The sequence below is a fragment of the Coenobita brevimanus genome, chromosome 57, assembly GCF_032717465.1.
Source record: "Coenobita brevimanus isolate Jiangsu-jjx chromosome 57, ASM3271746v2, whole genome shotgun sequence".
Classification (NCBI taxonomy): domain Eukaryota; kingdom Metazoa; phylum Arthropoda; class Malacostraca; order Decapoda; family Coenobitidae; genus Coenobita; species Coenobita brevimanus.
This window is the reverse complement of record NC_137010.1, coordinates 14,462,777-14,488,152: the sequence shown is the minus strand read 5'-3', so window position 1 is coordinate 14,488,152 and position 25,376 is coordinate 14,462,777. Positions and strand designations below refer to the sequence as shown.

General features: G+C 41.7%; 1 protein-coding gene across 1 annotated transcript in view; it reads right to left on the bottom strand.

Moving 5' to 3' along the window:
- Positions 1-8,261: 8,261 nt before the first annotated feature.
- The window catches only part of LOC145402286 (glutamate receptor ionotropic, kainate 2-like), a 65,172-nt gene continuing 48,057 nt past the window's right edge, over positions 8,262-25,376 (bottom strand). Inside the window, exons 14-19 of the mRNA XM_080274417.1 lie at positions 21,971-22,108; positions 18,354-18,551; positions 15,939-16,171; positions 10,810-10,916; positions 9,476-9,634; positions 8,262-8,945 (exon numbers count right to left, since the gene is read on the bottom strand). Coding sequence (XP_080130543.1) covers positions 8,784-8,945; positions 9,476-9,634; positions 10,810-10,916; positions 15,939-16,171; positions 18,354-18,551; positions 21,971-22,108 — 997 coding nt within the window. The 3' untranslated portion in view covers positions 8,262-8,783. The remainder of the gene's footprint in view (positions 8,946-9,475; positions 9,635-10,809; positions 10,917-15,938; positions 16,172-18,353; positions 18,552-21,970; positions 22,109-25,376) is intronic.

The window sequence follows — 25,376 nt, the reverse complement described above, 5'->3', positions numbered from 1 at the left end:
CACTAGCAAGGTCCTGTCCGGTATTTGCAAGTTGCACTGCATCATCGGGTAACAAATTATATAAGGTATCTATCTATCTATCTATCTATCTATCTATATATATATATGATGAAGTTGTGTGGCAAGACAACTGAGCTCTATCATATGAAGGAGCTTTCTCATGGGTAGCACCGTGTAGTTTGTGTGTCCGCAGCCAGGGGCCCAGGGCGACGCTGATGATGTTTGTGCACTACACCCGACGTCCGCGCCTTTTAAAGTCAGCTGATAAATCCGAAAAATTTAGTGCTATGGTCCACTGTGCAGCCATAATATGGTGCCATGGTTCACTGCGCAGCTTATGGAAGCAACAGCGAAACAGACAATCTAAGAACAATGTTTGAATTGCATTACAATGGTGGAGGCGACGATTGGGGTGTTTCAATATGGCGGCCAACGTCACACTCGCTGGATCTCAGACCCTCCATACGATAAGAGCTCGGTGGGCAAGACCCACCACCTCTTTTTGTTATATATGTACTCTGTATACCTTTACAACAATCATTTCAATCAATCAATCAATCATTGAGCAACTTGTAAATTACTATTAACTTATTAATGCCCTGGGTACCTGTGTGGGGGACATTGTTTGTGTTCTGCGCCCTCCATCTATCGGCTCAGTCGCAAAGCCCATATATCCGTAACCTACCCGTGGGTCACCCCCTTTATTAAGTTTTAAAAAGGCCTAATTCTGCCATTTTTAAAGAGTCTCTGGCACCAATGGGTCTGTCATATTCAATGGATTAATGAAAGCTATAGGTAAATACGCCAATATGAACAGTCTCTCTTAAGCTGAATGAAAATGTGGAGAAAATAGTGATAAACAGTGATAAGGGCCGTAATTTCTGGGGGGGCTAGGGAGTTATAGCCCCCTCCCCCAGTGTTTTCTGTATATTCAGTATATCAAAACTTCAACTAATTTTGAGGGTTCAGTAAAAACTCATGAAATCTGTCAGGTTTGTAAGGAAATTATGATGCTATATGTCGAATATTATCATAAATTTTGTTGACAGCTATTTGAGACGCATCGTGGTAGTGTTATTTTCCATGTTTATGTTGTGTGGTAATGCTGCTCTTGTCATTCACCAAGCGTTGTCGAAAGTTCTCTGTTGCCATTTGGCCTGAGAGTTTATTTTCTACGCTAATGTGTTTTTAAGTATGTTTCTGTGTTTTATTATCGTAACTCTCTACAGTATGAGAGACATAGCTTACTGTACTTGAGGAGCGCAATGACCCACAACTGGCTAAACTGGCTATTTTACAATCTCCATAAAAATAAAGGCAAGGCGTACATTTCTACCTGAATCCTACGGCAGGCATGTAGGAGTGTTGATAAGGATGCAGCATACTGCAACAAAAATGTAAAATGGACAAATTATTAAACTTAGTTTCAGTTTTAATTGAATGTTTAGATTGTCAGAAAGTGAAGCCTTTTATTTAAACGCCCAACTCCATCACGAAACATATATGCCTCATTAAGCATCAACTTTTAGGTAGAATCAAACTGAAAAATATCGGATGGTCTGCAAACTTAAGCGTTTCGGTTAAATTTTAAGTTTGTAGTATGGAGGTATATACATTTGGTCTAGCCCCCCCCCCCAAGAATCTGTTGAAAATTACGGGCCTGCGAAACAGTAGTGAAGAGATTAAATGCCCAACCTTTTTTTTTCACTTTTCTAACGTAAGTACTTTTCTACACCTTAATATCTAAGCTTTTCTGAAAACGGGACTGTTTAAGTTTCGATGACCAAATCGACGCCATATTGCAGATCTTGCAATGATCGGCTGTAAATTGATGGTGTTTAGCCCATGAAAGGGCTGTACATGACACTACCGATATACAGCAGAGTTAGGATTGAAATGTTCATCAACGTAGCCACAAATGAGTATGATACACTAGACAGGTAAAAATTTGAAGGTAATTACATTGTAATTTTTTTTAGTATCAAAAGTATGATAGAAAATATACAGGATTAACTTGGGAAGATTTTTAGAATATTACGATAATACTCTAAGTCGATCTTCAAAATTATTATAGAGCCTACTGTTTGTTGACAACAAAAACGCTATTCTTTCTTCGGTAGCGACAAAATTCCGTCACTCGTACCCCATCACCAGGGGATATATATATATATATATATATGATTAGTGATGAGCAGTGTGGCTTTAGGAGAGGGAGGGGATGCGTTGATCAGGTGTTTGCTGTGAGACAAGTGTGTGAAAAGTATTTAGCGAAAGGCAAGGATGTGTTTTGGGCATTTATGGATTTAGAGAAAGCGTATGATAGAATTGATAGGGAGGCTTTGTGGACTGTTTTAAGATTGTATGGACTTGATGGTAGGTTACTAAAAGGGGTGAAAAGTTTTTATGTAAATAGTAGAGCGTGTGTAAGAGTGGGAAATGCTGTGAGTGATTGGTTTCCCGTGAGAGTGGGGCTGCGACAGGGATGTGTGATGTCGCCTTGGTTGTTTAATATTTACATGGATGGTGTTGTAAGGGAGGTGAATGCAAGAGTTTTAGGTGGTCTGAGTCTGGTAAATGTTGATGGAGGAGAGTGGAATCTGAAGCAGCTGCTGTTTGCAGATGATACTGCACTGGTGACTGATTCAGAGGAGAGATTGAGACAGTTGGTAGAGGAGTTTGGAAGGGTGTGTGAAAGGAGGAAATTGAAAGTAAATGAGAATAAGAGTAAAGTGATGAAGTGTACGAGGTTGATAGATGGTAGGGGGATGAATATAGTTTTGAATGGTGAGTTGCTTGAGGAGGTAGATTGTTTTAAATATCTAGGGTCACATGTTGCTGTGGATGGAAGAATAGATGCAGAAGTGAAGTTTAGAATAAATGAAGTAGGAAAGGTGCTGGGAGGAATGAAAAAAGTGTTTAAATGTCGTTCGCTTAGAATGGATGTAAAGAGAAGGCTGTATGAGGGTGTTGTGGTACCGACTGCATTATATGGGGCTGAAACATGGAATATGGATGTAGCAGAGAGGAAAAGTTTGAATGTAATGGAGATGAGATGTCTGAGGAGTATGTGTGGAGTGACGCATATGGATCGGGTGCGAAATGATGAAGTGCGAAGGAGAACTGGAGTTGTTCGGGAGATGGCTGGTAGAGTTGAGCAGAGGGTGTTGCAATGGTTTGGACATATGGAGAGAATGGATAATGAGCGATTGGTGAAAAAGATAACTAGATCTGATGTGAGAGGTGTAAGGCTGAGAGGAAGACCACGAATAGGATGGATGGACAGTGTGAAGAGAGCGCTGGATGCGAGAGGGATGTCTGTTGAGCAAGGAAGAGTGGCTGTGCGTGACAGAAATAAATGGAGAGAAATTGTGAATGAATAAGTGATGACGCAGCCCTGAGGGATATTCTCCCGCATTTGGTCTGATCAGCTAGTCAGGTCAGGTGCGGGTAAGGGGATGGGTCTGTTATGATGTGGCAGGGGTAAACCAGTTCTGCTGTCGGGCCCTGCTGCTGATGTCACTGATTGCATTGCCCAGTTGACCCTTGTGCGGTGTGGTGCGGTGAGGATCTGTCCGTTCTCCCCTTTGGGGCTAAGATGCAAATGAATGTGTTTGAATGGATGAGTAAATGGAGAGTGAGTCGTCCTGTCTCGGCTACCTCCCTTTCCTTGGGGGAAGCAGCCTAGGTATATAGATAGATAGATAGATAGATAGATAGATATATATATATATATATATATATATATATATATATATGTATAATATATACTGTGTATATGTGTGTGTGTGTGTGTGTGTGTCACAGAGATAATATTGATAAACTGATATCATAGCCAATATTTGACGCGAGGTTTGTTTTGTTGAGATTTCTCCTGGGTTTAGGAGCTGAGCCCTTCAGTGTATCGTTTCCCTACCACTTTATTACTTAATGAGAAGTCAGCATCCCCCCATTTTCTTTTTTAATTCTATGACTCCAGGAAGTTAATATATGGTACAATATTCAGGATAAACCGTTGTGCCATGGTGCCTCCAAAATCTATAGGAATACGACTTATTACTCCACCACAAAGACTTTTTAAGCACTAAAGAAGAAAAAAAATCACAGAAGAGAAATAATGTTAGTAGACTTAGAATGTTAGCCCTCTGGACGGCATCGACACAAGAGAAGACGGAATCAAATATTCTGGGCTGAGAAATGCTGCTGCTGCAGAAATATTACTAATCCTCCCGTCCATCGGCTCCAGAGAGGGCTACATCAAATTGTCTGAGTTAATATTCCAATCTATCTATCTATCAGAGGAGGCTTCCTGGGCTTGAGTTGTGATTGTCGAATGGCTAGCCTGGGAGAGGGTGTTGGTGGAGTGTTGAGCCACTGCGGTCACCACACATACCATCACCAACACTATAGTGACAGTCTTTTTTACCTTAACCTGGCCTCAGTTTTTCAACCTTTTGCATCTTATTTCACGCAGCTTCATGATAGAAAAAGACAGTTTTGCGACTGTAGCCTACACTTCTTCTATAGCACTTCTTCGTGACAAGCATCATAGTCTATAAGTTAATCTCTTCTTGTAGCTGAGCATTCGGTACGGGTAGATGGTAATTTTAGGTCAAGTTGGTGTGTAAAACGCAGCATCTGAAACCTATGAAAGAACTTATTAATGAAGAGTATATACGATACATCGCTAAGGACTGAAACTTAAAAAGCTGCTAAATTAAATGATGTGTAAATAACTGTCATGGGACGCCAACACATACTGCATCTGAATAAACCAATAAATGATAAATGAACACTTTAGTGCTGGTGAAACAAACACCCTATCCAGCATTTTTAAAACAATACACCGCATCTGAAAGCAGAGAACATAAATTGATGACAAGGTCAAACTATAAATTGTCAGTAATGATTAACTCTAATAATACTGATAGTTGTAAAAAAGTAATACCCACTGAAATTTTGTTTATTGTGAAGATACATTGGTTTCGGCCGACTTGACCATTATCAACTTACGGTACAAGTCAGGCCGAAAATGATTTTTTTTTTTTTTAAAGTTCAGTAGGATAATTTCAGCATGTATGTATAATTGGTCCATTTCAACGATTTTACGAGAATGTGAAACCAGGATACAGTTGGAAGTATATGTGTGAAAAAGATGTCAGTCACCAACACACACACACACACACACACACACACAGGAACTTTCCAGTGATCCAAACCACTTTTATCCTCACCACATGGCGTCATTTACGTTACCTTCACTACTTCACCAATACTGTACACTGTCCACCCGTATCCAGTTTTGAACACTTGTGAACAGCCTTCTGTCAGTCTACTATTTAAAATTAATAACCTAATGACAAAAATCTGTGGGTACTTGCAGCGCCGAGTGTTACAGAGGCTTACAGTACTCCCATGGCTGAAAATGCTGTTCTCAAGTTACCCATATGAAATTCTGACGAGATCACAAGGCTAGTATGTCTCAGTCATGAAACGTTAATTTGAGCGATATCAGCACCTGGAATATCCGGAAAAGTAGTGACTTCTCATAATCAGTTGTCACATTCGTCTGCTTTGTAAATACGAAGCTAACAGGCAGATTATTTTTTTTCCTATCATGGTTATGTAAATTGTATATAATACATATGTCTTAAGCTATACCTACAGTAGCTGAAAATCATGTAAGTAGACAACTTTCTGAAATGATGCTAATTCGAGTCGTACTGCGAAAGAAATTCAACCGAGTCTGTATATGTCGAGGATGGAACCGACAGGGTGCCAGCATATATAAGTACAGTATATGAAACATGAAGCTCCCACTTTTAATGTGAGAACATGCATCACAAGGTAAGTACGCTAAGCACCGAGCCTTCAAACCTCCATATTAAAACTTACTGTAATAAAATATAACGTTCTTTAAGTGCTAGAAAAAATAATTCGTTCAAGTTATAAATATCTACATAAAGCTTCTGAAAGTAAGATTCATAATAAACACTTCAGTTTTTCTCAGTGGCATATTTATATAATTTTAATATATGATTGATACGGTATGGGTGTACAAAATGTTAATACGGTATGTCATTTATTAATTTTGATTACTAACATACAAGTTCTAATGATAATATAAAACAATCATATGCAGGATTGCATTACTTCAGATCATAACAATATACAAAACTAATTTTTACAAATATAATGTCCTTCCTAACACCACTCAAGCTCTGAATTACATTGTGAGTATGTGTTCGTGCGCGTGTGTGGCCGCCTCAGCTTTACCTAATAAGCAGATCATCCAAAGCAAGAGAAGAAGGAGGCGTACATCATTGGCTATCAAGGGCCATAAAGGCAAAAATTCTAGACTTCCACTAGGCTAAGATTTACAGCAGTCGATGTTACATTCAGATCCCTAATTGTACTGCCTGGTGAGCTGGGACGAGGGGGAAACAAACTTTGCCGAGAAGTTTGAACTGCCAAAGAATCGGACACAGGTTCTTCCAGTTATGAACTGGAGATACTAACCAATGCACCACAGGCTCCCTTGATCAACATTCAAATGCGGTGTTAAAACAGCAGCCCACACGGACGTACGTGCACACACCCATAACAAACTGAAAACAAAAATCTGCTAGAAGTTTCCGCCAAGATGTTCGGAACCAATAATAATAATAATATTATTATTATTATTATTATTATTATTATTATTATTATTATAAAACTATAGTTTAATATCTCATGAAAACACTGTGAAATCTTCATGACTACTTACGTGCTGAATCAAAATTCTAAAGACACCAAATAAAGTACATTGCTGAACTCGCTTTAAACTCTCTTTGGGGGTTTCATCTTACACATTCAGTTATTTTAGAGACCGGTCAACTCTGCAGTTTTGTTGTTAGGTCTACCTTAATTATGAAGATCTGGTATGTGTATGAAAAAGTTTGTAAAGTCAGGTCGTCACGTCGGGACTGTTAGTCAACACCATTTTGTAGAATTTGAATTAATTGTATACTGCGCAATATGGATACAGTCTGAGGTAATCAGAGGAGTGTTGCAGGAAGGATGCTAATCTGCTCTCAGTATTACTGAAACACTGAAAAAGGTGAGTAATGAAGTATAGTCAGGAGCTGGGGTCCCGGCGGTTCGTGAAACACTCCTGTCGCCAAGATCTAGAGAACCCTGACATTTCTGTCAATAGAGACCCTATAGTAAGGATATCTAGCTGTCATCAGGTTTCCACCCCGTCTTAGTACTGTCCTGGTCGACTGATGCTACGGTCTTCTAGCAATGATTAGCATTTTTTTTTTTTTTTAAGGTAGACGTTAGTATTGCTAAATAAGTCGTCCACACAATAGACGAGAGTTGACAGATGACATGTTTTTACCTGCTAAATTGCGTTATCATTGTATTAGGATCCGGAACACCTCGTTAAAATCAGCATAGCTTCCTGCAAGTTGAGTTTTACATTAAAAATACGAGTACATCTGACTAACCGTATGATATTTTGTAGCTTACATGATACATTACCTTACAGAAAAGTGATACAAAATTATAGCAACTTGGGTAGGACTGAAGTGGTTAGATGTGATGAAGGCAATCAATGAATGTCTTTCAGTGCAAGCTTATCCCTAGCCTATATAGTATTACAAAATCACTAAATATTCTGCGTATCTACAAAGGCACAGGTATAGCAAATAATCATTCACACGAGGGATTATTTACATTTCACATATGTATTTTTATTTTCGTTTTTTCATGCAGCTGATGTTCTCCTCTTACCAAAGCTTTCCACGCCTTCACGATTTTATTTGAGGTCCACTGGCGAGAAAATAACTATTCGCTTACCTAGGCCTGGTATCTCGAGAACTTTCTGATTTTTTTTTTTTTTACTTAGGCCTACAAATTATTTTAAGCTATACCACAAGGCGTAAAGAAAAAGTAAAGCAGAACCACTAGCCTCTAAAACAATTACCCCAGCGAAGGCATGCATTCTACTCAGCATCGAGGTTACAGTACAGGGCAAATTCGATTCGAACATGCCCTCTAGCCTATCATACACGTACGAGAAAACGGATCCTGTGTTTTTCTTATAAGGGGATACTGCACCATAAACAAACTTTGGAAATGTCATGCACTGGCTGGCGGGTGTTGCCTCTACTGTAGCATCCAATACTTAAAGGCAATTTACTAGAATATTATTCAAATCAGCCTAATAGTATTTGGTAACTGTATGTTGCTAGTTCCTACTTTTTTTTTGTTCCCATTTTTATAGCCAGCTACTCTCAAAGTTATCCATTTTTTATGGTCTATATATTTACTTTCATATGAGACCTCCAATCTTATTCTTACGGCTATTTTCACCCCATATTGTGCCATTCTTTCTCACTTTTCATACAGCACTACCTTCCTTCCTGTCTTTGTGCTGTCTTTTCCCTGTCATCCCCTGTCCCTAAACCCGCTAATACTCTCCAACCAAACCCACTGCTGTCACTAATGCTCTCGCAATTCCTTGTCTCTAAACCCACTATCTTGCTCTTCCCAAAGCGTCTACTGTAGTACTGAAACCACGTCTACCACACTCCCACTGCTCAGTCAACAGTGCTTCTCCAATTATTCTCTTCCCACTGCCTCCACGTTCGCTCCCACTGCTCTTGTCATTATTCTCCTTCCATCCTCACTGCTGTCAATACTGCTCTTGTCATTTTCTGTCCCTAAACCTGCTGTTACTCCACTACCCTTGCCACAGCTCCTTCGTCACTGCTTTTGTCATCATTCTCTTCCCATTGTCACTACTGTTTGCGCTGAGAGTAGCCATAATTGGCCCCATAAGAGCCATAAGTAAACAGCGGCTCCTCAGGGGTGGACGGCGTTTTCTTGCGCACGGGTTTGGTGTTCCCCGAACACTTGAGGATAAATCGGACTTCACTGCTCAGCTCGTCGCAGAAGGATGCCTGCAAGTTCGTATATCAAATAAAGCAATAAATACTGAGGGAAAATAATAATGACTGCAAATAATAATAAAAGGGAAGATTCTGGACAAACCAACAGGGACAGCCATTCTAATTATAAATATCTTCAGTTATATCCTTACTCTTACTACAGATCATCATAATAATATAGTTATCATAACAATTCTGGCTATTATAACAAGTATTATTATAACAAGCTATTATTACAATGTTATTTACAACTACTAGCATCTCGGAATACCATTAAAACTCCTCCTCCTCCTACTACTGCTACTACTACTAACTCCTGCTGCTGCTACTACTACTACTAACTCCTGCTGCTGCTACTATTACTACTTACACTACCATCACCACCACCACCACTACTACTACTATTCCTACTACCACTACCACCACCACTACCACTACCACCACCACCCCACTACCACTACTACTACCACCACCACCATCCCATCAACACCACCACCACTACTACGACTACTACAACTACTATTTGTACCACTACAACTCACGCTCTCATCCGTGGCCAGCTCCCTTGCGTTCCACATAAATTCGCATATGGCCATGAGTCCAGCTATGGCCATGCCGCCTATCAGCACGACGAATACTCCACCCACATTGGCCAGTCCCAGCTCGGCAGCGCCACTCGACTTCGTCGCTGAGGCCTCACTCTGACGGTGGTGGATGGGTTAGGCTGTGCTAGGAGAGTACTAGTGGTGCTGGGATGGTGGAAAGGGGTGCATGGTGGTAGAAAAATGGATTTTAAAATAGGATGTGTGGCAATGTTAGGAAGATGGCAGCAATATTAGGATGGTGGGAAGGGGAGGGTGATGCAAGAATGAGATGAAAAGGGTCCGTAGCACTGTTACGAGGATAATGATGATGGTGCTAGCAAGGTTAAAAATATGGGTATTCTGGTTATAGGAAGGTGTACATTGGTACTGGGAAGGAGAGAATGGTGTTTTCTGGTGCTAGGAAGGTGAGCCAGGGACATGGTGGTGCTTGGAGGAGGTTGGTGTTTAGAGGATGGTGGTGGTGATGATAGCACTATGAAGATTGTGATGCTGGTTTAGAGAGAGAGAGAGAGAGAGAGAGAGAGAGAGAGAGAGAGAGAGAATGCTTATATAAGTGCACTAATACATGCACTACTATGCGTACTGTTGTCTTGATTGTTTGTCCTCCAAACGTCTTCTAATGTACCCATGTAATTATGTTACTTAATTCACCAATTTTCAAAACTAAGAAAAATTACGCTGTTGATGTTGAAGTTACTTAATCCAGGTGTGACTGGCCCAGCAGACTCGTCGACCACAGGCAAGCAAGTTTCTGTGAGGCCATCCTACAGCTGCAATACAGTTCATACTCCGTAGGGTTCCGGTGCCCCCTTGTGTTAGACAGCACCTCACCAGGGCCGGACCAAGGTCCTTTATACGGGCAAGTGCAAGGAAATTTGAGGGGTTTGGCTACCGGGTGCACCTCGCAGCTGCTCCACCAAGGGCACACAGCGCCACCAGGTGTTGGCTCCTCGTCAAAGCCTGGTATAAACGTGGTAGGTTTTTGATGGGTAAAGTGACAAATGCATGTGAAAATATGTGATAGAGTGTGTGTTCGTGACAGAGAATATAGGACTACACATCACGAGAGAACCTCGACAGGCTACAAACATGTGAGAAAACATTAATGGCTGATACAGAACCCAGGTCAGGACTGGCCGACGCACACTCAACTGACCCTACAGCCAAAGGCTAATGAACTAAATGCAGCGACAGTGAAGACAATGAATGTAAGTAAAAAAAAAAAAAAAAAGAAAGCAGTGAATACAATAAATGAACACCATCCACCCTACCTGACAGGGAGTCTTGCCCTTCCACCAGCGTTCTTTCAGTTTATGCAACTCTCCGGACTCTTTCAGCTTCAGTATGGCACCGCTGATGATGCTTGTGTGCGGAGACCCTGTAGCACAGAAGAGAGGTACAGTCAAGGACAAAAGTCGTGTCGTGAAATGAAAACATCTGCTGAATTACTAAAGCTTTGGTGTACTCTGTTTTGTGTCATGCGGATGGTTGGTAACTGCCATAAGTTGTTATTTGCTCCAGGTGACCAGCCTGTGGATGAGAGTATGCTATATTTTTGGTAACTAGACGAAACCAGTCCATATATTATGTCTTTCAGACTACTGTTTCTATTTAATATGTATGAAGAGTTTCTCATTTTATCATCACGTCAGCAACGTTGCAATTCGTTTACCAAAATAAATGTCAGGAAGTCAGTGTTCCATCGTCAATAAATAAATTATAAATTAGCCAATAATTATGAGCTAGAATTGTAATTATTTGGCAGTATTATAAAACAAAATTGACTAAAGTATTCTACATACGTGGACAGAGTTACTGTATTATTTTTTTGTGTGGCAAACTGAATCCCACAGACGAGTTCGAACATAAACCAGACGACCGAAGTGTTCGCACAACTGGTCGAGTGTTTCATTCTAGGTGCAATTAATCTCTTACGCCATACACATTACTCGCAGGTGCTGCTTCGATCGTTGTGATTATTTCTTGGTCCTGTAGTGGTGAGGTAACACGCACGGAGGAGAAAAGATACGGTGTATTAACTCTTACAGGCGAACAAGAGACAAGTGTAATGAGCTGGCTTGGTTAATAGATGGCATTGTGGTCGCCGGTGTGTCGTCTGTTTGTTTACATAAGTTGACAGGAGTGATGCAAGGGGGAGTGGCGGTACAAATAAACATGGCTCCAAATCCTGGACACCGCTGCCTTGATTGGGGGAAAAAACTGACGAATTGGAACTACCCTACGGTTTCATTTCTTCCCAAAGGACAAAAAAGGGTGCGCAAAACAGATGTGACAAACTGTTATGCATAAGTGTAGTAGTCATATATGTAGGTGCAGATTAAGAAGTCAACACTGAAACTGGACCTCGGCACGTACACCTATTAAGAAATCTGTAGAGATTACTGTTTCATTACGCATATGATAAAGGATACGTTGGGCATTGATAAGGAACATGTGAACTTGCTGATGTAATACCGCCACACTCGCAATGCAGGATATTATTAACCGGACCTCACATGATCAATATTTATTGACAATATTCATATGTGTTGCCCCATTATTGATCTTGTGAAAATGACAGTGAAGATATGCACCATCTATTATTAAAGGATATTACTCGTATACCGATAACGGGAAATTACTATTATATGCAAGTAAGAACCATGTACGGTTGTATATATATATATATATATATATATATATATATATATATATATATATATATATATATATATATATAATATGAGAGAGAGAGAGAGAGAGAGAGAGAGAGAGAGAGAGAGAGAGAGAGATGATATTCACAGGGAAAAGGAAACAAGAAATAGCCGAAGCACATGGGATATTTCGTGTTTCCTTTTTCCCTTTGAGGAGCGGCATATTTATGAATCGCGTGTTATTAAGTGATTTACTCGCAGATAGATACATAGATAGACAGATAGACAGACAGATGCCGATATAGATATATAGGTAATGGATAGAGAGATAGGCATATGGATAGGTAGGTAACATTGTACAGTATATATATATATATATATATATATATATATATATATATATATATATATATATATATATATATTCCATTACGTGCAGTACTGTGCAAACTGATCTTACTCAAGTTTTTGGGTTTCCTGCACGGGACATTAAAGGTGACAAACTAACATATGCTAACGTGTTACATATGACGTTTAGTTTGTACATTTTATACTCGTCTTCCATTGTAAATGTCATTACCCTTTGCATGCGCAGTGGTATGATAAAAACTGCCATTTATGTCACACACTTGGTAATTGCCCTGCATGTCTGTATCGTAACAGCTTAGGCATATCCAAATTGTGTAATTGTGTAAAAGTGAGTTTTACGCCAGCTACCCCTTTTTTGGATAAGGGCTAAGGCGTTGCCCCTGGGTAGAGAACTTTGGTTTGGAGCGTGTAGCATTTTATGACCGGATGCCCTTCCTGATGTCTACCAATGACCCTTGGCTGGATTCGATCCTCCGACCCTTCGGTCAGAGCGGAGCGCTCTAACCCACTGAGCCACGGATATATAATGGTAACGAACTGCATAAAAGATTTGCCATATGTTGCTTGTTTTCATGACATTCTGGAAAGTATTATGTAATATGACACTCATTTATTATCAGCGTCATAAACATGTAAGCTACATTTTTTTTTTTTTTTCCAAATATGTATCACACAGGAGGGGGTATATACTGTTTTGCCAATATATCCACAGGTACGTGGTAGCAGTGCGTCTGAATACAATGGAAAGAATTTTTTTCCAGTTAAATCAACATGATACTTATGATTAACAGAGCTAAAACAACAAACGGCTATGGGTTTCTGTTCCCCGTCTGAATGTTTTCGGGATAATAATGTAACCTAACATGTACATCTATGTACTCAATAAATGAACTGTAATATTCTTGTCTGTAGTATTAATACATCCATTATATTCCGAGTCGAAGACTTTTATCATTGGAATGAATCTTTGTCTCAGAATACATAATATGGGACAATTCACCACCTTCATGGTATCAATGGTTAAGGATGCTCATGCACAATATAATTATTTAAGATTAACTTAGTTTCACGTGGAAGGCTTAAATATTTCCGATTCATTATCTAAACATAGTCTACCCCATAACCGTTCTCTTATATCCCGTTCTCCCTTATCTAGCTTGTGCACTAGATGGCGTGAAGGTAAGGGTCTCGCAATTTTAACGTTGAGTCGTTACTCCGTATCTTTTCTCCGTGGGTAACACGAGGACGACCTGAAGGATGACGGTTCTCTGTTGTGCCTTCCATCCGAATTCGCCGAATCTACCTTTCAACACTTCTGCTCACACCAAACGTTTGAGCTGTCTGTTCAAAATTTGCTCCCAGTAAATAAAAGAAGATCATGCCGCCTCTCATCTCCCCAATACAGTAGTTGGATGCATGTTGCTTGACCCTCCATACCAAAGTGTGGCAGGTCTGCTTGACGTTTTGTGGTAATATGTAAGATGAAATGGCCAGGAAGTCATCGCCTGGCCGTTCGCATTTCGTCTCTCATACGAAATTCGAATCCAATAGTTCTCGCGAGGTGTTAAGGCCTCTCTTGATCTTGGGTGAACCGAGCAGGAAACGGCCGCGTGACGTCGTGCGCCAGGCTGTCTCATTTTGAGGCCGAAGTGAGTTGACCTGTTCTCTCTTGATCTTGGTTAAGGCTTCGGTATTTCCTGGGTTCATTTTTTCCGTCATCCCATCAGCAGTACTTATGAAACTTGAGGAAGTCAGTCTAGCCAACCACGAATATGTAACTGTGGAGGAGATCTCATAATGTTTCACATGTTACACTTAATCTTCGTACAAAAGTGACACGATTTTTGTCTTTGTACAGTTATGGACAAGAGTATCACTCCAAGTTTAACTCGAACAGTTATGGCACTCTTACCCAGTATTCTGGGTTGATCTTTCAAGACAACACAAATGGGATTCGAAAGTCAATGCATACTGTCTAATTATGTAGCCTACCGTCAATATACTCAAATCAAACAGCCATCCCTTACGGGATTATGACGTCTGGCTAAAGAGAGATAGAGAGATAGCTTATTGAATACTTTAAGTCCAACTTTTTAAATCACAGTAGACCTCCACCCAGGGACAACTCAAAAACAGTCTGAATGGTCAGACAGGGTTGATCTAGCTAAACTACGATGTGGCCACTATCTTTCCTATCTCTCAGATACACCAGATAACATTTAGATCAACACATCTCTCTTTTCAGGTAAACACATTAGATAATACTAGTCAACGCCTGTAAAGTTTATAAAGCTACACCCCTTAGCAGGCAACACACAGAGTCGCTTCCACGGTCGATTTTTGTGTGAATCTCGGAAAAGAGGTATGGAGCCCTTGATGGATGCCATGGGAACCTTTCTAATATACTTAATGGTTGCGGCACGTGCACTTGTCAGCATCTCCGCAAAAGGCGACTGTGAAAGCGGAAACATAGGAGTGACGGTTTTGTTTGTTTGAAACAACAAAGTAACGACGGTGGAAGTGGCCTTATGTTTCACTGTCCAGCACTGTTACACCTGATTCAACACATCGTCAAGTGTGTTGAGTCTAAGGAACTGAGTGATTTGCAAAAACGAGAATGGTAGTTTGCAACAAGAAACAAACTGAGAGTAAACAAGAGCAAAAAATGGCGTATAAAAGGAAAGTATAAGACAATATTTTTAGGCAGCAAATGGCAAACAGAAGTATGGTCCGGGCCAATGAAGTTGGTCAGCAATCAAAATGTCACAGGTCTGCTCAGTCACAGATCATGACGCCGTTCAGTGACGACGACAACGAAGACGTCACCCTCTGTTCCTTCACTCATTCTTGTTCCTCCTATTATCCCTTCCCTCATTGCTTTATGTCTTTAGTTCTCTCAAAATATTTATCCCCTACCTAGTACCACTTGGACCTGCTATTCGTCTTCTCTCTTCCTTCTCTCTGCCTTCCTGTCTCTCGTTCTCCAGCTCTCACCAGTTGGGAGAGCAATGTCACATATTTAGAATTTAGCAGTTCACACCACACTATTTCTGTTCACCCACTTTCTCCCTTGTTTCTCTTACCTCACCTTCCCTCTGTTTCTGTTCACCCTCCTTCCTTCTGTTTCTGCTTCTGTTCACCCTCCTTCCCCATGTTTGTTTCATTTCCCCCTCCTTCCTTCTGTTTCTATTCACCCTCCTTCTCTGGTTCTGTTTGCCCTCCTTCCCTCAGTTTCTGTTCACCCTCCATCCCTCTTTTTTCTGTTCATTCTCCTACCTTTTGTTTATGGTCATCCTTCATCCCTCTGATTCTGTTTACCGTCCTTCCTTCTCTTCGCCTACTCTCCTATCTACCTTCCTCCCCTCCCTGCCTCTCACCAGGTGGAAGAGCGATGCCGTAGCTCTTGGAATCCAGCAGTCCACCGATCTGCATGAGGTCACACTTCCTCTCCACCTCGTACTCGATGGACACGCTCTCCATCAGGAAGGCGTACATGCCCCCACTTTTCTGCACCCTCTCCACACCCTTGTCGTTGCTCTCGGTGAATACGCTGGGACTGGCCGTAGACATAGCCTGCCACATCTTCTTGTACGTTGGGATATTGCTCTCCCTGATGGTGTATGAGATGAATCAAAAACTTATATATATATATATATATATATATATATATATATATATATGGTTGAGTGGTTAGAGAGGTTGTCTGAGGTGACGCGAGTTCGATCCTCAGCTGAGGCAGAGCTCAGTTTGATTGACTGAATTTCATTACGACAGACTTCACTCATCTTCCAAAAGACCCACCGACATGTCATAAAAATATCCTTGCTAATACCAATGCACCATCCCTGAGCGAAACCTCCCAAGTATGTGTTCAATATCGATGGAGGGTATTAGTGCCGAAGTACAGTAGTATCATGTTGAGGTGTATACACCTAGAATGATTGTTGGGCCTCAGAGAACGGGGTGTAATGCCTATGCCCAGAGCCGGACACACACACACACACACACACACACACACACACCAGAGACAGATCCATCACTAGTTCACAGATTGATCGATGTCTGCACGGACAATAGGTGGCCTCTACTTGCACCACGGGCAGAGCATTGTTTTGCAACAGTTAAAAATATAATTTTCACGTACTTTTTTAATAGCATGTTAGCAGTGATTAGTTAGTGTTATCTGTTCATAATTAAATGAATATACATTTTTTCACTATATAACTGTCAGGATTATTAGAGAGAGAGAGAGAGAGAGAGAGAGTGTGTGTGTGTGTGTGTGTGTGTGTGTGTGTGTGTGTGTGCGTGTGCGTGTGTGTGTGTGCGCGCGCGCGCCAGACTAAAATGTTACCATCTTTCTTCTAGGATCCACCTCCCTCCCTTTCTATCATCCATCCTTCTTTTTCCCTCCCACTCTCCCTTCCTCCTTTCCATTCGTTCTTATTCCCTTCCTCCTCCTTCAATACCTACTTTTCTCTCGTCTTCATTTCCTCTCTCTCTCTCTCTCTCTCTCTCTCTCTCTCTCTCTCTCTCTCTCTCTCTCTCTCTCTCTCTCTCTCTATGCCTACCTACCTACTTACCTACCCACCTACCTACCCACCCACGTACCTGATCCCCTTCCTCCTCATCTTCCCTATTTCCCTCCCTTCTCTCTTTCTCCTTTACTGCTTTTCCCTCCCCTTTCTTCTTCCCTCTTGCCACCAACTCAGCTTCATGCTTCCTTCCTACGGTACATTAGGTCGCAAGTCGAAATCTAAGTGGCACTGGAGGTCTCATATGATCTCTTCCACAGCGGTTTACTTTGCACTACACACATTATCTCTTAGGCTTTTGATGCAAACTACCTGATGTCGACAATTAAGCGATACATACATCATACAAAAGAATGTTAAGGTGTTCTGTGCAAAAGAAATCGCTAAGGATGAGGTATTACAAAACCTCCTACGCTACTAAGAAAACGACCCACAGTCTTGTTTCATGCGCTGCCCTCAGTCCCATAGTACATTCACTTCCATCACCTCCAATTATTGCTACCGCCTGACGACAACTTCTGCCTATAGGGAAGACCTCTCAGTACTGAATCCGATTTTTTCACGCCTTCACCACCACAACCACGTCTTTTCGTTTTCGTTGCTGCCTGGCGACTTCTTCGGCCTAGGTGAGAGCTCTCTTAACTGACCTGCTTAATCCAAAACAGTGATCACCTCAATACTGAACCCAATCCTTTCACTTCTTCACTACTATCAAGCCTATTAATATTTACCCTTGCTACCGCCAAATTATATTCTGCCTAAGTGAGACCTCTCAACTGATGTGCTTACTCACATAATTTCGATGACATTTTATCCTATTCAGTAAGAAGGGTTTTAGCGATGGCTTTATTTATCTACCTCCTCTCGTTCAAGTTTCGCTGGAACTGAATAAAACTGTCTGGTATGGTCAAGAACATTTTTTTTTAATACATCAACGGACTGAAGGGATTAATCTCAATTAATAATCACCAAAAAATCCATCTCATTCCCTGACTACCTCAACATTTAACGCAGCTCTTTCAATTCTTCATTAACATAACATCTTTTGCGCCTCCCGGATGATTTTACTCAGCCATGAGCAGCTCTGTCCAAATGAAGGGATTAATACCAATTAATGATAAACCACAATCCCGTCTTTTGCATAAGACATGATATATTCCGATTTTTCCCTAGCTGGAGCTAACCATCATCAAAAGTTTCCTAGGTGTGGAAGGATTCATTCCAATCCCTAATCTCCTCCCAGTACCCACTGCCACTCACTGGAAGAAGGAGTAGGTCGATCCTCCCATCTTGCAGCCGTACTTAATCTTGGTCTGCTTGGCCAAATCGTCAGCACTCTCAATTGGCGAATCCATACGCTCCACGGTGAGGAAGGCGGCAAGGTTAGCAGTGTAGGAGGAGATCATAATGAGAGTGAAGAACCACCAGATACCAGCCACAACACGGGTGGATACAGCTCTGTCGGTCAGGTTCATTGATGGATTAGATTAATTATGAGAGATTATAGTAACTTATGATTGGATAATAATATTGAATGTTAACTGTATGGTAGATAGTAGACTATGGTAGATAGTAGACTATGGTAACTGGATAGTAGGTGTTGTGTGTGTGTGTGTGTGTGTGTGTGTGTGTGTGTGTGTGTGTGTGTTACCATAAAGGTGTGTGGACGGAAAGAGCAAATTTAGTGCGAATATTTTCATAAACGTGTGTGTGTGTGTGTGTTAATACAAAGGTGTGTGGACGGAAAGAGCAAATTTAGCGCGAATATTTTTATAAACGTGTGTGTGTGTGTGTGTGTGTGTGTGTGTGTGTGTGTGTGTGTGTGTGTGTGTGTGTGTGTGTGTGTGTGTGTGTGTGTGTGTGTGTATGTGTGTGTGTGTGTGTGTGTGTTCATATTCAGGTGTGTGCACGGAATGTGCAAATTTAGCGCGAGTATTTTTATAAACGTGTGTGTGTGTGTGTGTGTGTGTGTGTGTGTGTGTGTGTCACGCAGAACCAAATAAAAAACACACACACACACACACACACACACACACACACACACACACACGTTTATAAAAATACTCGCTCTATATTTATATATACTGTATATTTCTCATACCCGTAAACTTAATAGTTCAGAAAACATGAATTACTTACAGCTATAAACAACATGCATAATAATTCAAACATCATAATTGTTCTATCTATCTATCTATCTATAGCCCGACGCCCTAATCCCGCAAAGGGTGGCCGCAGACAAAACGCCTCCAAGTCACTCTGTCACCCACCATTTGACTACCCTCCCCCCAACTCACCCCCCCCTCCCTCATATACCTCTCAACTCCATCCCTCCACCTCATCCTCGGTCTACCCCACCCACACCCACCCACCACCACACCAACAAACACCCACATAGTCAGTCTTTCATTCTCCAATCTCTCCACAAGTCCAAACCACCACAGTGTATTTCTCCTAATCTTTTCAACCACATCCACATCTACCCCACAACGTTCCTTCACTTCTTCATTCGTCAACCTGTCCCTCCACGTCACTCCACATGCTCCTCTCAAGTAACTCATTTCCACTGCTCTCACTCTTGACTTGTTCCCCTCTTGCAAGGTCCACGCCTCGCTTCCATACGTCAGGGTAGGGATCACAATACCATCATGCAGTGACTTCTTAACTTCCATACTCACCTCCCTATTTCTCATCACTGCTTTCAGTGTACCAACAACCTTTCTTCCCTGCTGTACCCTTTCACGTACTTCATCCCCCAAAGTTCCATCCTTACTCATCACACTACCCAAGTACTTGAATGCACTCACAATCTCCATATCTTCACCATCCAACCTCACTGCACACTCTGTGACTTCATTCCTCTCAAACACCATAACTTTACTTTTGTTTACATTAACTTTCAGCTTCCTCCTCCTACACACTGTCCCAAATTCATTCACCGAACCTTGCAACTCCCATTCATCTTCACTCAACAATACTGTATCATCAGCAAACAGCAACACCGGAAGCTTCCAAATCTCACCCTCATTCATTAGGGCCACCCCCACATCCACTGCCCTACCTTGCACCTCCTTTACAACCCCATCCATATATATATTAAACAGCCATGGAGACATCACACACCCCTGTTTCAGTCCCACATTAAGATCAAAGAACTCACTCAGCTCACCATCCACTCGCACCGTAGCCCTAGCTCCCTCGTACATACTCTTCACAGCACTCAACAATTTCCCCTCCACTCCATATATTCTTAATACCTTCCACATACCTTGCCTATCTATTCTGTCATAAGCTTTCTCCAAGTCCATGAAGGCAGCATACACTTTCCTTCCCTTCTCTAGATACTTCTCCACTAAACATCTTAGAACAAATATCTGATCTACACACCCTTTTCCCTTCCTAAATCCCCCTTGTTCTTCTCCAACTAGCTCCTCTGTCATATGCCTAACCCTATCAATGAGTATTCTACCATATATTTTACCAGTCACACTAAGAAGGCAAATACCCCTATGGTTACCACATACTTCTCTCTCCCCTTTTCCTTTGTACAGAGGAACAATTATACCTGATTTCCAGTCCTCTGGAACTCTTCCCTCTTCCCAAGCCAATCTACACAACTTCCATATCCACTCCACAACAATCTCACCCCCATACCTAAGCATTTCACCACACACTCCATCAATTCCTGGGGCCTTTCCCAGCTTAATCTTCTTCATCGCTTCCACAACTTCCGACCTACTGATCTCTTCCTCCCTCCTCTCATCTCTTCTTCTCCCAGCCATTCCCCAACCACTTATACTCACACTGCTCTCACTCTCTACATTCAACAAATCTTCAAAGTGCTCCTTCCATCTCCTCAATTTCTCTCTCTTCTCCACCAACAATCTATTATTCCTATCTTTCACTCCCCTACTATTTCCCCTTTCACACTGCCTTACTTTCTTTACCTCCTTCCAAAACAATTTCTTACTCTCCCTCCATTTCACACTCAGATTCCTCCCAAACTCTTCATCCACTTTCTTCTTACTCTCCTTCACCAGTCTCTTAACCTCCCTTCTCCTGCTCACATATACCTCTCTCTTCTCTCTCTCATCTTCTCCCCTACCTCTACTCGCCAACCATTCACCATATGCCTTCTTCTTTTGTTCCACAGCTCGTTTCACCTCATCATTCCACCATGCTGTCCCTTGCACACCCTTGCATCTCCTCCTCACTCCACAAACCGCCTCACACGCTGCGCTTATCTCTTCCGTGAATATCTTACATACGTCTTCCACCCCTTCCATCTGCTCTAGCTCATACCTTCCCAATCTTTCTTCCACTATGCTCTTATACTCTGTCCTTTTCTCACTATCTTGCAATTTCTCCACTCTTCTCACAGGAGCTGCTTCCTCCTGTCTTCCCCTTCGTCTCCTCAACCACTTTCTTTGCAGCATAATTGTTACATGCAAATAATATTATTCAAAGTTATCTATGCTCATGCAAGGGCATGCAAAATAATAATAACAATAATAATAATGATAATAACAATATTATTATTATTATAAGAATTATTTATCATAAAAGTAAAATTAAAGCAACAAATTTAACAAGTGCAATTATCAGCCAACATTGCACCAGCCATCATTACTTCAGCGACTACTAGTGTCTACCATTACACTTCACGTCCTCGTTACAACCACCGTTGCAGCAACACAACATCAACAACTACTACAACCATTTGAAGAGGTATTAAGGAACGAATCTATCTGCTTTTATGTACTTGAAAGGCTTCCAGGCCGGTGGGAGAGAGAGAGAGAGAGAGAGAGAGAGAGAACAGTCTGGAAGCTTCTAGAATCAATCCAGCTATCCACAAATGAGCATCCTATACTTCTTACTTGGGCGCGATATCGGACCCTTGTTGCATAAGAGATCCAATAGTGAACCAGAAGGCGTTACTCAGACTTATGCTGTTTTCAAGCTCGTCTGGGTCTTGGATGCAGGGGTGAGGGTTGTCCCACTCATTCGGGGCGATCCTGCAAATGACACCCCAGTGCACCTGGTTTAGTCAGTAAGCGGGTTGTCCTGGATTATAAGCTGACGGGTGGATGGATGGGATGCAAGCGTGGGTGAGGAAGCAACTGGGTGTTGGTAGGACAGGTCTGAGTGCGGGGTTCAAAGCGTGGGTGAGAAGGCCCGGTTAGAATTAGAAAGAAGAGGATTGAGTGTAGAAGGTGGCGGGAGGTCCTAGGTTCGGTCTGAAACAGATGGGTAACAAGCGTGGGTGAGGTGACTCAACTGAGAGTGGATAGGAAAGGTCCAGGTGTGAATTCGAAGCCTCGCACTGCGACTGGGGAAGAATAGCATGGAAAACTCGGACAGGGAAGAAAATCAAGAAAATCTGGAAAACTAATAAAGAAGTTGATAGTGTGAGAAATTGAGATAAAAGCTATGAAAAGAAGATAATGAAGCAGGGAAATTAAGGAAGAAACAGGTAGTGAGAAAAAATATAGAAAGGGACTTTAGAAAATGTGGAAAGAAAGCTAACACCATGAAGAAATAAACTCACAAAAGATCACAGTTAGAAAACTGAAGGAAAAGGCATGAATGCAGAATGAAGGAAGAATAAGTCGTCACTCCGCTTGCCAGTCTGTAAGGAGTGTTATGGTGCTGGCGAGTATCAAGCCAAGTAGACTTTGCTTTCTCACCTAAAAATAAGGTGCTGATAATTAGAATTTTATTCTTTTATTGAATTTGAAAAAAACGAACAGCTGAAATGAGTGAGGTGGGAAATTCCATTAATCATTCTTATTATTGCTACAACGCATTATACCTTACTGAAAAACCACTGTCGAGAGTGGTGGTCGTCAGCTTACGGAGGTTTCTTTTTTTCTTTTTTTTTTATAAGCATTTCCAACAAATGGCTTTGGTGGTTTCAATGTGTAAAGTCTGAACTCGCTACATAACTAATACATCACACTTATGTATGTACCGAAAGCGATTCTTTGCTACTATCACTCAAATTATGTCAATTTTAGGTATATTACATTTAGTAGTAGCAAATGGAGTTCCCCCGAGCTAAGCCCTGTATTGGACTATATAGCCCCGCTAGGGTTACAGGAGCGAGCTACCACTCCCGGCACGGCAGCCCGGGCGAGGCTCGATCTCGCAATCCCCCGATTACGAGTCCGGCGCGCTACCACTGTGCTACCGCGCCCCCCTTTAGTAGTAGCAGTACTGACAGTGATTCTCTACTATAGTCTATTTGACTTACCTGTGCAGCTGAGATGTATGCGACAAGTACGGTGTGTTTGTTACGCGGCTGCTGATTGGCCACCGATGATGTCATTGAAGTAAATGCAGGCACGTGCTGCTGTGCAACATGCGGCCGTAGATGTACACCGTGGGTGGATATTATAGCGCAACATGCGGACGTGGGTGTACACCGAGCATGGATGTACTGCAAAATGCGGACGTGGATGTACACCGTGGGTGGATAATTTATTTCAAACGTCACTCATCATTTTATGAAACTTTAAAACCAACTTTAATTTCTTTGATAACAGTAAACTTTTAAAGCTAATCTTGACTTCTTCAGCTTCGGAAATTATTCCATATTTAATCTGGCAGCTTGTATTGATGGCAGTTTAAAAATATAAATATATGTTAAAATAGGAAGAGATGTACATTTAAATCATCGGTGGCCAATCGCAGCCGCGATTCAAACACATCCTACTCGGCCCATGCATCTCTGCTGCACAGGTCAAATAGAATTTCCTTGTTTCACCAGCTTTTCTTCCTGCATATTTCGATATACCCATATAAAGTAAAATGCCGTTGCTTTCGACATTTCCCATTACTTTATAGCCTACTGAAAGCAAACAGACTGCAGTTTGACGCTCACTAGGCAGCAGTACGATCACATCCTTACAGTTTTCTCCCATGGAAAATGAATGGAGTGGGGAAACCCACCAGGTGGTGGCAGTCACATCCTAAGTTTGCCCCCAGGCAAAATGAGTGGGCTGGGACCCTATACTCACCAGGCTGCGGTACCATCAGATTATTAGTTTTTTTTTTTTTTTTTTTTTTTTCCACCAAAGCTGTGGAGCGATGGTAGTGTGCTGCTTGTAGTTGAATTGCATTTGAGCTTATTCAGTGAATTAACTCTACACTAGGTACGCCATGCAGCGTAGCATCTTTGAATTATCTCACTGAATAAGCTCAACTGCAACTCAAAGACAGGTGACACACAACCGTGGCGTGGTTTGCGATGCTCCGGGTGCAAGACGGCTGCCACCTGGTGGTTGGCAGCAGCATCACATCCGTACTGTATTCCTACATGTAACATGAGTGGAGTGGACTTAACCTTCATACACCCTTTGAAATCAGTAAGAGAATCAAGAATAAAGAAGCAATACGCAAATAGAAGAAGCATTAGGAAAAAGGTGTAACATGTACAAAAGACAGTTCATATTTTGCTGTTGGGGGATAAAACCACTGAGCTCTATAATATGGAGGGGCCATTTCCGCAGCGAGAGTGTGACTTTGACCGCCATATTCAGACACCACATTCGTCGCCTCCAAAATGGTGAACACAGTTCTCAGCTTGCTGTCTGTTTCGTTGTTGCTTCCATAAGCTGCGCAGTGGGCCATGGCCTTATATTATAGCTGCGCATTGGACCATGACACTATCTTCTCTGGATTCATCGGCTGACTTCAAAAGGCGCCGGCGTCAGGTGTAGTGCATAAACATCAACGCCGCCCTGGGTCCCTGGCGGCGGGCACACAAGCTACGCGGCGCTAGAAAGCCCGCCTATATTATAGAGCTCGGTGGATAAAACTGACAAGTTCGTAAAGCAGAAAAATATCACAACCTTCAGGATGCAAAATAATGATGACAAAATAAAATTCATAATGTCGCCATTGGGAAGGGTCGGGTCAGGAAAGCTCCTTACCTGAAATAATTAATTACACTTTCAATCAGAGAGTCCAGAGATTAGTACTGGAGTGTGTACAATGAATGGAAAACCAGTCTGGGATATTCCGGCTTTATTCAAAGTTCGGTAGCTTACGTTTGATCCTGATCAACATCGAAAGAAAATATAATTAGAAACTACTAGACAAGAAACGAATAAAGCACTTGCCATATAAGGAAAACCTGTCAACTAACCGAACTTGTATGAAACCGAAATTTCAAACAAGACATAATGCAGGGAACCAGCAATGGGAGGGCAAAACACTGAAAGACGCAGCAACAGTCGATGAATCAACGCCAATATCTTAAAATTCACACGAAGTTTCAGG